This window comes from Cervus canadensis, chromosome 10 (assembly GCF_019320065.1).
Source record: "Cervus canadensis isolate Bull #8, Minnesota chromosome 10, ASM1932006v1, whole genome shotgun sequence".
In the NCBI taxonomy this organism is placed as follows: domain Eukaryota; kingdom Metazoa; phylum Chordata; class Mammalia; order Artiodactyla; family Cervidae; genus Cervus; species Cervus canadensis.
In genome coordinates, this window is record NC_057395.1 from 61,952,746 (window position 1) to 61,967,221 (window position 14,476).

The 14,476-nt window shown below is 40.8% G+C and overlaps 1 protein-coding gene across 3 annotated transcripts in view; it reads left to right on the top strand.

Moving 5' to 3' along the window:
- Positions 1-14,476, top strand: part of CBFA2T2 (CBFA2/RUNX1 partner transcriptional co-repressor 2) — a 141,312-nt gene that overhangs the window by 121,844 nt on the left and 4,992 nt on the right. For 2 of the 3 annotated variants that reach the window (XM_043478908.1, XM_043478906.1), the window contains exons 7-10: positions 1,421-1,506; positions 2,334-2,529; positions 7,112-7,180; positions 11,019-11,209. In XM_043478908.1, coding sequence (XP_043334843.1) covers positions 1,421-1,506; positions 2,334-2,529; positions 7,112-7,180; positions 11,019-11,209 — 542 coding nt within the window. The remainder of the gene's footprint in view (positions 1-1,420; positions 1,507-2,333; positions 2,530-7,111; positions 7,181-11,018; positions 11,210-14,476) is intronic. The other variant, XM_043478907.1, reaches the window with a different exon arrangement.

Genomic DNA, 14,476 nt, shown 5'->3' on the forward strand with positions numbered 1-14,476 from the left:
AGCTTGGCTATATTCCCAGTATGCTATGATGCCTCCCTTAGCAGCTGTTCTGTATGTTTCATTTTATGTTAAAAATGAGACTTCCTATTGGTTTTTTCTATATTCATACAAGTTTTTTTGCCAGTTGAATCCATTAGAGAGAAGTATGCCACAAACTAGCTATAACTGCATTTTGGTCAGGTTTTCCTTGTATTTCTATGTTTTAGAGAGAGGTTTTTTTTCCATCTTGAAGTGTTCTGCTCGAAAGATCTTTAATCCTCTACCTTGATGGTTCTATTTTAAAATCAACCATTTGTCTTCCAATCTGGATATAGATTCTGTAATTTTCTCCAGTCCTCTTTTGAAAACATATGCCTTAATAAAATAGTTCTTACTTAATCATTTCCCACCCCTCATTTTTAAACAAATAAACTGTAACACTCCCCTAATTTATTCACCAAAAATGAAATTTATGGATACTATCCTATGGACAGAGGAGCCTAGCAGGCTACATAGAGTCCATGGGGTAGCAAGAGTCAGACACAACTGCACCACTACTACTGCAAAGCCTGCCTTAGTGCCATAATTTTAGGATCAATATTCTAAAGTAGGCTATTAATATGTAACAAAGTATTTTATAATATGTTAGTGCTCAGGCATGACTACACAAAAAGGTATGATGAAGTGTAAGCAGATGGTTGGACAAATACAGATTCACTCTGAACACGCCTATAAATTCAGACTGATGGCAGATCACAAAGAGCTGGGCACAGCTGAAGTGACTTAGCATACACACAGTTGTGTTACATTGATGATTCAGGTACCAGGGGTAGTGGTGACATATATGACATGATTTTTCAAAATAGTGGATAATTCAGTATACCCTTGATTCACACAGTCATTGCATTCTTGCAAATTTCAATAATATGTATCAAACCATGCAACAAATAATACTTTGGGACTACTGAATTGTTTACAAGTGCTTGTATAGCACCAACTCTGTTTATGGTGATTAAGTCTTTGTATTGTGCTGCAGCCTTGCCAACACTTAGTATGAAGGACAGTTTACCTTTTTCCAATATATAGATGTCAAATTATCTTCATGAACATTTTATTTACACTGTGTGATTACTTATAAGTTCGAATATCTTTTCATATGTTTATAAATCATCTCTGCTTTTTTTGTCTGGGATGTAACCATTTATTTCTTTTACCTACTTTTCTTTTGGCCTGTTTATCCTTCATAATTGATTTGTAGGAGTTTTTAATACATTCTGTGTAGTGATTTCTTGTTGGTTTTATGTCATTTTGTGGTTTTAGGTCACTGTGAATCATTGGCCTTAACAATGTGCTTATAGCTACTATGAATGAATGTGTATTTACTTGGTAAAATTCTGTTTACGGTATTTTTCCCTTTATCTTCAAATTTAATTTCTAATAGGTCTAAATGGAGGCTATCAAGATGAGTTGGTAGACCACCGTTTGACAGAAAGGGAATGGGCTGATGAATGGAAACATCTTGATCATGTAAGAATTTTACAGTGTATAACTTTCCTACTTATTACTTTTCATCCTAAATATTACTGAGAGTAAGAGTGTATATGCTTGAAGTGAACTTAACCAGAGCTACAGTGTCTTTGCAATAATAGCTGACTTATCTCCTACTCCCCAAGCTAGAGTGTGAAGAGTAAGTCCCAAATCTTTGTGGTAGGGTTTTCATTTTAGGTCATAACCAAGTGAAACTCTGTAGTATAATGGTTAAAAACATGGGTTTATGAGTTTTAGGTCCCAACTTTTCCACATCCTACCTTTGCAATGGTAGGAAGATAGAAAAATTAAGTCTAAAAATGGTGAAGGAACTTGCCCTTTACCATTTTTAGGCTTAATTTTTATATATTAAAAAAAACTAATGCTACATTTGAATTTACAGGGGGAGTTAGAATGATATACAAGGTGCTTGTCACAGGGCCTGGTATAATAAATGGAGCTTCTCTAAAACAAATGAGAATTAGTACACTGGCACAGAATGTAAACTTAAGTCCTCTGCCCAACTGGAAAAGAGAGTTTCCCCTCTCACTTAAAAGTGAAGAGAAGATGTAATACCTCCTTATAATGAGACTGTCTGCTTCAGCCGTGAAGAATCCAAAAAATATTAGTTTGAAATCTTAAAGAAAAGTATGTGTATATATTTAAAGAGAAACAATAAGGTAGGCTTTCAAATGTAAACTCTATTGCTAAATCCTTAAGGTTCTTAAGCCTTTATTCTGTGTATTTGTTTACCTTTCCTGATATTCACCGTTGATTGTCTGAATATCCTTATCCTGTGGCTCTGCCTGACCTCCTGCCTGGCTCAGGCCCTCAACTGCATTATGGAAATGGTAGAAAAAACAAGGCGCTCCATGGCAGTCCTGCGGCGCTGTCAAGAATCAGACCGTGAAGAACTCAACTACTGGAAAAGACGATTCAACGAAAACACAGAGATGAGGAAAACAGGGAGTGAGTTGGTCTCCAGGCAGCACAGTCCTGGGAGCGCAGATTCTCTCAGCAATGGTAAGGGGAGAGTCTCTTTGGCTGGCAAGGGAGGCTTTTTATTTATCTTTGGTTCTTGTTATTTTTTATGTTTGAGGCTTTTTATCTTTTCCTTTAAAAGGAAGATGGTACTTGATTGTGGAATTATAAAGAGCTTGGGAATTATGAACAGTAAATCACAAAATATGTCAAGAACTTGGTCAGTATCTGCTATGTTCAAGAAATGTTGTCTTCCCCATGTAGAATGAGAATGTTTGTCATTTTTTTCTCTTTTCAACTCCATGCTGTATATAAGTATGGGGTGATGTTCAGAGAGTGTTTGAATGTTAAATTAAGCCTGGCTGAATGTGCTTGGGACATCTCATGTACATCACATTCATTCATTCCTTATAGTAGCCCTCAAAATATTCACCTCATGGAGAAGGAAATGGCAACCCACTCCAGTGTTCTTGCCTGGAGAATCCTAGGGATGGCAGAGCCTGGTGGGCTGCCGTCTGTGGGGTCACACAGAGTCAGAAACAACTGAAGCGACTTAGCAGCAGCAGCAGCAGCACACCCTAGGGCCCATACTCCACAACAAGAGAAGCCTACACACCACAACTCGAGAGTAGTCTCCACTTGCTGCAACCAGAGAAAACCCACAGGCAGCAACAAATACCCGATGGAGCCAAAAACAACAACAAAAGAAACAAACAGCACAGTAAAGGTTTGTTTCTTTAAAAAAAAAAAAAAAATTGGGAATTCCCTGGTGGTCCAGTGGCTAAGACTGCGCTCCTGATACAGGGGGGTTGGGTTCGATCCCTGGTTAGGAAACTAGATCCCACATGCCACAACTAAGACTCTATATAGCCAAATAAATAAAAATAAATGTTTAAAAAAAAAAAAATTCACCTCAGCTTCCCTCTAGTTTCCCCCACTCCCTGTCTAGAAAAATACCATTTATCAACCTCTGCCTGGAAAAAAAACCAAATAGTTTTACTGTACCAAGCTGGGTCGTCCCTTCCTGCCTTTTCTCATCCTGAAGCAGTAGAGATGAAAATTGTTGAGCTCTCAATCCAGGATATATCCAGGATACCACCTGAAACTATTCCTCCAAAAATGTTCCCTTGCATTCATCTAGTAGCTGAAAAAGTGCCCTGTCCAAAGGCATAGTTAAATGAGGGGCCACCTGTGATCAGACTGTTTTGCCTAGAATTCTAACAAAACAATTGTTAGATTAATAACCCACAATTTAGAGGGGAAGAATCACCTCCAATCAGCCTTCATTGTGGTATCTACTACATTTGGGTAGGATGTGCCCTAACACAGGAAATAAACCATAAAGTGGAAAGACATGGAGGAAGGGAATCCCTGGGATACTTGGGAGGATCCCAAACAACAGTGGGACTTTCCAGGCTGAAATAGTGTGGAAAGTAGCCAGTTCAGACTAGAATAGCCCAGAAGCTGGCTGGAGATTTCTTCAAGAAAAGGAAATTTATAATATATTGACACCACAGGAAGAGTGTGAGATTGAATTTGAAATAATTACAAATTCAGTTGTAATTATTGATGTAACAGAATTTGAGTGTATTTATTTGGGGGAAGGGAAGAAGGAAATGTTTATTATGTCTGGTGAGCTGAAAAAAAGAAAATGAAATTCTTTCCCACTGAAAAGCCTAATCATAATCAATTAATAATGCCTGCAACTGAAAGATCAAAGTGTACCAATATTGAAAGAATCAGCTGGAAAGGACTTTACCATTGTTATAGCAGAAAGTGTATATATATGTCCATATATGACCTACAGAGAGGTGATGCTCCTAGTGTGGTTTGGGAGACCTTAACTGTGAACAGTGGGTTCTAAGCGAGGTACTTTTCTTCAGTCATTAATCCCGGATGCTCCTCAGAACCCATCCAAGGACTTTAGGAAAACTGGTGCCATGGCCCCAGCTCCAGAGGTTCTGATTTAATTTGTCTGAGATGGGACCTGGTCTCCCACAGTAGAGAACCATTCCTTTTTGTTTGGAGCAACCTCATGAAGTGTAGGTATCTTTTTCTTTCTTTTTTTTTTTTAAACAGTCAAACTGTATGGCCCATTGTAGAAAATACAGAAACATAAAAAGAATTCACTAGTTCATAATCCCACACTGAAGAGCTTTGTAATGTATCTGAGAATTCTGTATTACAACTTTCTGTTGATTTCTTTGAAAACATAACTGCATATTAAACCTGTTTCTCACATTATTGAATATTCTATAAACATGATTTTAATGACTGTACTACAGTATTCCACCATGTAAATACACTATTATTTTTTTAAGCCATTCTTATTGTTGAACTAAAGGTTTTTTGCTTATTTTTTGTTTTATGGTAAGTAATATATAAAATCTTTATAGGTAGGGATTTTTCCTTTAGGATACCCTTAGCAAATTAATGAGTTATGGATACAGGCATTTTTGTTCACTTGATCTTGTTTTGTTTTAATGGATGAGATAGTTAATATGGGGTCAAATCTAACATTTTATTTGTAGGTTTTCCTTGACCTTGATACCTTCCCAGGGCACAATAAATTTCATCTATATTCAAGTTTTATGTGTTTGCATATTAGCTATCCAACTTTAAATTCTCCAAATAGTTTAACTTTTCCTACCATCAATTGATACCCATCCTTTACCTGTTAAAATGAAATAATTATCATATGCTGGTTTTGTTAATACTTAAATATTATAGTCTTAAGTATTATAGTCTTTCTGACTATATTAGCTATCACTTTTGGTAATAATAGCTGTGTGGACTCTTACTGTGTTCCTGCCAGTGCTAATACGTCTTTTACGTGTGTTTTCAAGCCTGCCTATGGAGATAATAGGAACTACCATTAGATTCATCTACAGATGGCAAAACTGAGGCTTAAATAAGTTATAAACTTGGCATAAGTAGTCCTACAGCTTATTAAGTTTATTCCAGAACCAGCATACATGCTTAGCAATTAGGATAGCTTCACAATGTAATATCAAACTTAATTATTATAGCTTCAGAATGTGTTTTAATATCTGGATAACAAAGGTGCGTCTAGTCAAGGCTATTGTTTTTCCAGTGGTTATGTATGGATGTGAGAGTTGGACTGTGAAGAAAGCTGAGCGCCAAAGAATTGATGCTTTTGAACTGTGGTGTTGGAGAAGACTCTTGAGAGTAGCTTGGACTTCAAGGAGATCCAACCAGTCCATCCTAAAGGAGATCAGTCCTGGGTGTTCATTGGAAGGACTGATGCTGAAGCTGAAACTCCAATACTTTGGCCACCTCGTGCGAAGAGTTGACTCATTGGAAAAGACCCTGATGCTGGGAGGGATTGGGGGCAGGAGGAGAAGGGGACAACAGAGGATGAGATGGCTGGATGGCATCACCAACTTGATGGACATGAGTTTAAGTAAACTCCGGGAGTTGGTGATGGACAGGGTGGCCCGGCATGCTGCGGTTCATGGTGTCGCAAAGAGTCGGACACGACTGAGCGACTGAACTGAACTGAATATTAGATCCCCTTCATTTTCTTGGGTATTTCATTTCTTTTTTTTTTTTTTAATGGAATTTTTAAAAAATGAACTGCATTACAAAAATGTCAAGCAGTACAGAAACATACAGATTGTGAAAATCTTCCCTATCCCACTTTTTACCTCCTCCACTCCTGGGCTCACTTATTAGCAAATTAGTGTTCCTAAGAAATTTTGTATGCCTATACTTAAAGCAATTTTTTTCTCAGTTTTTTGTTTTGAAGTTTTTTAACCATACAGAAGTACTAAAAGAGCAGCAGCACAGTGACCAGTCATGTGCCCTGTGCCTCAGTTCACCCTTTTTTCACATTTGCCACATTGGCTTTCTCAAGTGCTTCATTCTATTTCTCCTAAGAACTAGAGCATCCTCTTATAGGACCACAGTTCTTTTTGCCCCCCACTTCTGATCCAAATACTTGCATTCTCTGTCTGACCTTTGATTAATAGCCTCTGAAACTATAGTTTTCTTAGTAAATGAGCTGAAAATTTTGACTTCTGGAAATACCATGAAGATACCACATCTTTATCCATTCATATGTCGATGGACACTTAGGTTGCTTCCATATATTGGCTATTGTAAATAATGCTGCTATGAACGTTGGGGTGCTTATATCTTTTTGAATTACTATATTCATTTTCTTCAGGTATATACCCAGGCATGGAGTAGCTGGATCATATGGTACTTTTTAGTTTTTTGAGGAACTGCCATACTGTTTCCTATAATGTCTGTACCAATTTATATTCCCCCCAACAGTGTACAAGGATTCCCTTTTCCCCACACCTTCACCAACGTTTGTTATTTGTGGTCTTTTTTATGATAGCCATTCTGATAGGTGTGAGGCGACATCTCATGGTTTTGATTTGCTTTTCTCCAATGATTAGCAAGTGAGCATCTAAAAATTAAGTGTACTATTATAATCTGATTTTATTTCATGTCAGAATATTTTTTCCAGTAAATGAATGTGTATGTTTGAATCTTTCTAAGTGGTGAATGAGAGATCGGATAAGTTTTTCACAAAAGTAAAACATGCCAATTATAGACAGTTCTGACCCTATGCTGTTTCTCTCTCTCTCTGTAGATTCTCAGCGGGAATTCAACAGTAGGCCGGGAACAGGATATGTACCTGTGGAGTTTTGGAAAAAGACTGGTATGTCTGTCTGCTTAGGGGTCACATGTACTCACTGATTTGACTGTAGAGTACATATTTGTGAAAAGGTGATTTTCTCATAACTTCCTCTTCAAAAAGCTCTAGGCCCCTGCTTCTCCTCCTTTAGCTCTCCCCACTTCTGGACTGCCTGTTGTGTTCCTTGCTGGTTGAGAATTTGTAGTGACTCTGTACACTCCATCCAAGTCCTTTTCACCCACTTCTACTGGGAGGCATTAAGTAACCGACTCTTCTCTATTTATATGCCCCGTTTCTGGAAGTATAGCTTAATTCATTTCTGGCTGTCCTCATCACTGTATTCTCACACTCCCACATTTGGTTCAGTCTGCTCTTCCTTTCACCTTCACTGTCTCTAGCTTCATAAAGACTGTTCTTTCTAGGTGTCATTTTCTACAAGAAAAAGGGAGGGTAGGAACTGCTTGTTGTGGTAAGACAGGGATTATGCCAACCTCATATTACCTCATCCAAATACTAGCCTTTTTTTCCTTCTTGTCTCCCTTTCTCAGTGGAATTAATAGTTTTGGGGTTTCTCCCTAACAAAAAATTTATTTCTAGAAAAAGTTTAATACCCACTTAATTTCAAGACCATAATATAAACAAATGGACAGACATCATGTTATGAGAAATACAGATAACCCTATTACAAAATGTTTATTTTCACTGACAGTCAGGAAAGTACAAGATAATGCAACCCCCCCTCCGACCAATTAGCCCCCAGAGTCCTTAACACTTTAATTATTGACAGAATTTTAGAGGGCCCTGTTAATGTCACTAAATAATTCTTAATGGATTAATAAGATTAATAATTAATGGATAATAATACTTAATGAATTGTTAAGTATTACCACCTGTGAACACATGGGTATTTTGAAATCATTTCTCACTTGCATGCTTTTGAATCTTTCCTTTTAAAAGGGAATGATCCAGGGACTTCCCTGGTGGTCCAGTGGTTAAGGGAGAACAGGTTTGATCCCTGGTTGGGGAACTAAGATTGCACATGCTGCATGGCACAGCCAAAAGAATTAAAACGAATTTTAAAATTATAGTAAAAAGTAGACTTACTTGGTGGTTTAGCAGTTGAGAATCTGCCTACCAATGCAAGAGACATGGATTTGATCCCTGGTCTAGGAAGGTTCCACATGTGGTGGGGGCAGCTAAGTCCACAGATGGCAACTACTGAGCCCACGCACCCCTGAGCCCATGCTCCACAACAGGAGAAGTCACTGCAGCCAGAAGCCTACCCACCACAACTGGAGAAAGCCCATGCACAGCAGCAAAGACCTAGTCCATCCAGAGAAAAATAAATAAAATTTTAAATAACAGTAACGATTTGGAATGACTCCCTACAATCCATGATTGTAAGGAATGATCCAGATTTAGACTCACAAATTGTTAAAGAAGCAGTGATATAAAAAAGGACTACACCAAAGCCTTTGACTGTGTAGGTCACAACAAACTGTGGGAAATTCTTAAAGAGATGGGAATACCAGACTACCTCACCTGCCTCCTGTGAAATCTGTATGCAGGTCACAAAAGACTGGTTCCAAATAGGAAAAAGAGTACATCAGGGCTGTATATTGTCACCCTGCTTATTTAACTTATATGCAGATTATATCATGCGAAATGCCGGGCTGAATGAAGCACAAGCTGGAATCAAGATTGCTGGGAGAAATATCAATAACCTCAGATATGCAGATAAGCGAAGGAGAACTTCATGAAAGTTGAAAGAGGAGAGTGAAAAAGTTGGCTTAAAACTCAACATTCAGAAAACGAAGATCAGGGCATCTGATCCCATCACTGCATGGCAATTAGATGGGGAAACAATGGAACCAATGAGAGACTCTTTTGGGCTCCAAAATCACTGCAGATGGTGACTGCAGCCATGAAATTAAAAGACGCTTACTCCTTGGAAGAAAAGCTATGACCAACCTATACAGCATATTAAAAAGCAGAGACATTAAAAAAAAAAAAGCAGAGACATTACTTTTCCAACAAAGGTCCATCTAGTCAAAGCTATGGTTTTTCCAGTAGTCCCATATGGGTCTGAGAGTTGGACTATAAAGAAAGCTGAGCACCGAAGAATTCATGCTTTTGAACTATGGTGTTGGAGAAGACTCTTGAGAGTCCCTTGGACTGCAAGGAGATCCAACTAGTCCATCCTAAAGGAAAATCAGTCCTGAATAGTCATTGGAAGGACTGATGCTGAAGCTGAAACTCCAATACTTTGGTCACCTGATGGGAAGAACCGATTCATTGAAAAAGACCCTGATGTTGGGAAAGATTGAAGGCAAAAGGAGAAGGGGACCACAGAGGATAAGATGGTTGGATGGCATCACCGATGTGATGGACATGAATTTGAGTAGGCTCCAGGAGTTGGTGATGGACAGGGAAACGTGGCGTGCTGCAGTCCATGGGGTCACAGAGTCGGACATGACTGAGCGACTGGACTGAACTGGAGCAAGGGAAAGGCAACCCAGGAAGTGCCCACATAGCAATGAATGGTTATGTGAATTTACAGTGTGGCACCACAGAATATTATCTTACCATTAAAACTAATTTGGAAAACTACATAGCACTTCAGAAAAATCTTTGCAGTTGGCAATGTGCAGGTGTGTATTATATTACCAAGAGGTAAAGTAGAATTATGGGAAATGAAAATAGTTATCAGCATTACCCTTGTCATTTGGGGTGAAAACTTTTCTTGGATGGAGCAATGTGATGGAAAGTTCTAGGTTGTCAGCCTAGAACACTGTGTGTGAACCCCCTTTGAGCCTCAGCCATGTGCAAGAACCAAGCAGTCAGGGAGTTTCCTTAGGCTTCAGGGTTGTCCAGTCTTGTGGACTTAGAAGGAACATCATTCATGCTGGGACCTAGGACTGAGGCTCAGGTGCGTACCGTGTGTGTCACCTGGAGTATACATCCTGTGGAAACTAAGCAGGGTTTGATGGGAAGAACTGATCAGGATCCAAGTGGGGTAATGGCAGCTGGGGTTTTTGTAGCCCAGAGCACCTAGCAACCTTCCCAGAACTGTATCTTCAGGCAACGTTTCTCCACTGAGTTCAGTCTTCTGTACCTAATTGCCTTCTGGTGATTTGTACCTGGATGCACCTCAGCCTTCTTGCTTACCTCCACACCAGCATTTTGCTCATTATCTGTTTCAATGCACAGCACTTCCATTTTTCACCTTTACCTCCACCTCCAGACCCTTAGGTGCACCAGCCTCATTCTGTCTTATCCCCTCCTCTGTGTTGCTTGCTCCTACCTACATTCAGAATCTCTGTTTATCAGTCAGATTATTGACCAGCCTCTCAATTGGGGTCTCTGCCCTCACTCTTTTCATTGTGCATAGACCCCTTTAGGGTTTCACATTTTCTTTAGAAGAGCCAAATTCCTTAGTGTGGAATGCAAGACTAGAAGATTCCTTTCCACCTACCATCTCAACCAAGACACGTTTTCCTGATCCTCCTCTGCCACTTACTGATCTGACCACCTTTCCCCTTGGAATTCTTGTCCCTGATAATGACAAGTATCATGTCGCCTCAGCCACGCTCATACGCTTTCACGGTTGTGAAAATATGTTACATCTTAGTCGCCGAGGTCTCCTCAGCACCTTGCACAGTGCCAACAAGTGATTCGGTCTGCAGACCCAACAAATGATTGCATGAATAGACAAGTGGAGATAAGAATAAAAGAGAATGCCATTGTCATAAGTATTTTTAGAAGAAAAATCCTGTTTCACCTCTGTCCCTTCTTTGAAATGATGTCTAGTAGGAGGGGAGAGATTTCTCGGCCAGTTGATTTTATTGTCACTTTCTTCCAGAAGAAGCTGTGAATAAGGTGAAAATTCAGGCCATGTCAGAAGTACAGAAAGCTGTTGCTGAGGCAGAGCAAAAAGCCTTTGAAGTGATTGCAACCGAGAGAGCTCGAATGGAGCAGACAATAGCGGACGTCAAACGGCAGGCTGCAGAGGACGCCTTTCTCGTCATAAATGAGCAGGAAGAATCAACGGAGGTCAGAGCACTGGGGGCTGGGGCTGGGGCAGGGGGGACAAGCCCACCGCTTTCTTCTCAGGTGCTGGGCAGTAAGAGCCAACAGTCCTCTCTCGAACTAGATAATTATAATTTTTATTCAGTTCCGGAGAGGTTTGTTTCTCAATTATTATATTCTTACATATTGGCTCATTATATTGGTTTAAGTTATGAAAAGTCTCCCTGAAGTTTGTGGAACTACATTACAGCAATGACCACCACTGCCTGAGTGGGCTTACTGGGTGCCACACACAGAGCTCAATGTGTTTGTGGTCGTGATCCTCACAGTGGGATGTGGGTGTTGTTGGAATCCAACTTTACCAGTGAGGAGACTGTGATTTCGGGAATTTAACTGACCTAATCCCACATCACTGAAGCCAGAGAGTAGAAGAAAGGCAGTGCAGGGTCCTGCAGTATCCAGTCCATTTACAAAGAGGCTAGTTATTTCATGGATTGAGGGGATAGATCTGGCAGGCCTGCCTGACTGCCCTGGGACATGGTGGTGCTTCTGTACCACTATGAGGAAAAAAATAATTAAAAGGCACATAAGAGAAACATCCTAACAGCCCTTTCAGATGTAATGAAATTTTTCTGTAACTTTGATTTCAGTTACTTTTCAGGTTTAAGACAAACTTTTAAGTCCTGAAACAAGCCTGTTTCTGTAAGTAGGTAAATCCCATGTACTCTCTGGGATATTCTTAAGCTTATAAAGAACTGAGCTTTTTTGTTGTTGTTGGTTTGTTTTTTAAATGACAGAAATTTTATTTTCTCATCCTCCTTAAATCTTTTTCAAAGAACGGTATTAAGCATGGTGATGTGAAGATGAACGTGCCTAACTATCATGTGGCCATTGAAAAAGGATGTGAGCAAGTCCTGTTGTAGCCTTTCCAGATGAATTGGAAGAAAATAGTTCCTCTGACTCTCCCCTTTTCCTTCTCCTCTCCTATTTGTTTCTCTTGTGTACTGGATTCATTATAGCCACCCATGTCAATATCTATATTCAAGGCACAGAGTGACCTGCAGGTGAGGCACACACTAGCACCCATCCCTGCAAGCTTTCCTTCCAAAACAAGGCAGGACAGCGGGGCGTGTGTTGTCAGTGAGTTTGTGTTGGACCAAGAGGGCTGGTTTCCTCCAGTCCACTCAGAAAGTTCTGCTTGATATCTAGCGGTACCCCTGGAGTTTTTCGTTCATCCTGCAAGAGGTAGTTCAGTAGAGCGGAAGCAGCCCAGGAGCCCTGAGCACTCCTCCCAGTTCCCCTCACACTGGCAGCGTCCCCTTCAGGGATCAGCTCCTTCTCTGTATAGTGGGTGAGTAGCAGCCCCTGTCCTGCTGGTCTCATACTTTTTAAGGAAGATACAATTAGATCACAGTTGTGGAAGTGTTTTTAAACTGCAGTGCACTGTTCAGACAGAAAGGATTTTCTTACATTGTTAACAACATAGGTGTGGCAGCTCCTACTCTTGCAGAGCAGCTGCCTCCTCTGAGGCCAGACCCAAGCATCTCCCTTGGAATGATGCCTCGGTAGAGATCCCCTTCTGTCCCCAGCTTAGATTTCCTGGCAAACGTGATGGGCTAGCAGTTGAGTATAAGATAGGAATCATTTCTCCTTTGAGCCAGGTTTGAAATAAGGTCAGGAAATTTTGGGATGGGCTCTGGGTCATTCTGATACAGGTGTTCCCCAGGCCACACCTGGAGTAGTAACTGACATAAACTGATGGCCCTTGCTTGTCAAAGGATATTCTGGAATACCATCTCTGACTTCCCTGGCCAGTAACTCAGAAGATTTATAACCTTCCCCATAAATTACAAGGCCTGTTTGGCCATGTGTTTTGCTCCATCTTTGAGGAATGCTGATTTGAAGGGTGATGACCACAGTAAACCTTTCATCATGTTTCTTGGCAAAAAGCCTTTTGGTAAAGTCAGGGCAAAGCCACAGAGACAGAGAATGCAAATTGTCCTTTTCACCCTGGCTTCTCATTGGTGGTCAAGGTGAAAGCACCGTTGCTTTAATCCTCTGGCCCAGTTTGGGATGTTCTTGCAGACTTGGACAGAGGAAGTAGAGGCCTGTGTTTCCACAGCATCTCCATGAAGCACATGCCCCACAAGCAATACTGTCTGACCAAAGCATTGTCTGGAGTCAGCCTACCAGAGTGTGAAATTTTCTGAAATACATCTTGCTTGAAGATCCTAAGAATGACTGTCCCTGATTCTGGTTCTCCAGTGTTAGTGTTGGCAAGGTTGGGGCAGTCCCTGGAGTGTATTTCCTGAGAAGCCTCTAGTGTTGGACGGGATCTTTAGTCCTTTCTGATGCTCTTTGAAACTAAATGTGTCCCTTCAGAATAGTTGACAGGAGGCCCAGGTTCCAGGCTTTGCATAGCCACGTGATCATTTTATAAGCTCAGACAAGTCCTGCCTACTGGCCCTCAGTGTCCCATCTAGATCTATACAGTGCAAGAGCTGGGTGAGGGGGCCTCGGGGTCCTCTGTTGCTCTTATCAGTTGTTTGTTGTTGTTTTTTATTAGTTGTTTTTACACTTGAGCAAGAGACAGCATCTTTCTTCCTTGATCATCAGGCCAGGCCTCATAATTGGCTTCTGCTATTCTGCAGAACCTGCAGGGGAGGGTGCAGCTGGCTGATCAAATCCGTAAGTGAGTCGTGGAGACCTTAGGTGTAAAATACTCGTGTGTCAGGGAGGGGAGTACCAAGGGGCAGGTGTGGGAGCAAAAAATAGGAAGAAAACTCCCTGACATAGACCTTGGGGCCTTAGGGTCTGAGGTATTACAGGGGCTCCTATAAACAGACGACCGGAAGTAGTCCCATGATCCCCAGCCCACCTCTCATGGGATGTATCACTGAACGGAGAATGAGCACAGAGCGAGGAGCACAGCTTCCCACACTCGTGGTCACCCAACCTAGTACCCAGGTGACTTTTTTTTTAAAAGATTTCAGATGTTGTCAGTGAACACATCAAGATTATTTCTGCATTGCAAAGGATAAGAAAGAAAACTGAGCACATTCGTGGTCTTGGAATAGATAGCTATGATGTGGGAGCCTGGTTTGGTTTGGTTTGGTCATTGAGGATTAAAATATGAGTCAAAACTTGGAGTTGTTGTCTTCAGCAGGACTTGCTCCTGCCCTACGGTGATGTGTGGATGTGTCTTCACGTTCCCTCGTGTCGCTGTCCCCATAGCCCAGGGCAGGCAGTTTTTCTGTAACACAGAGGAAGTAAAGAGAACGCAGCAGTAGA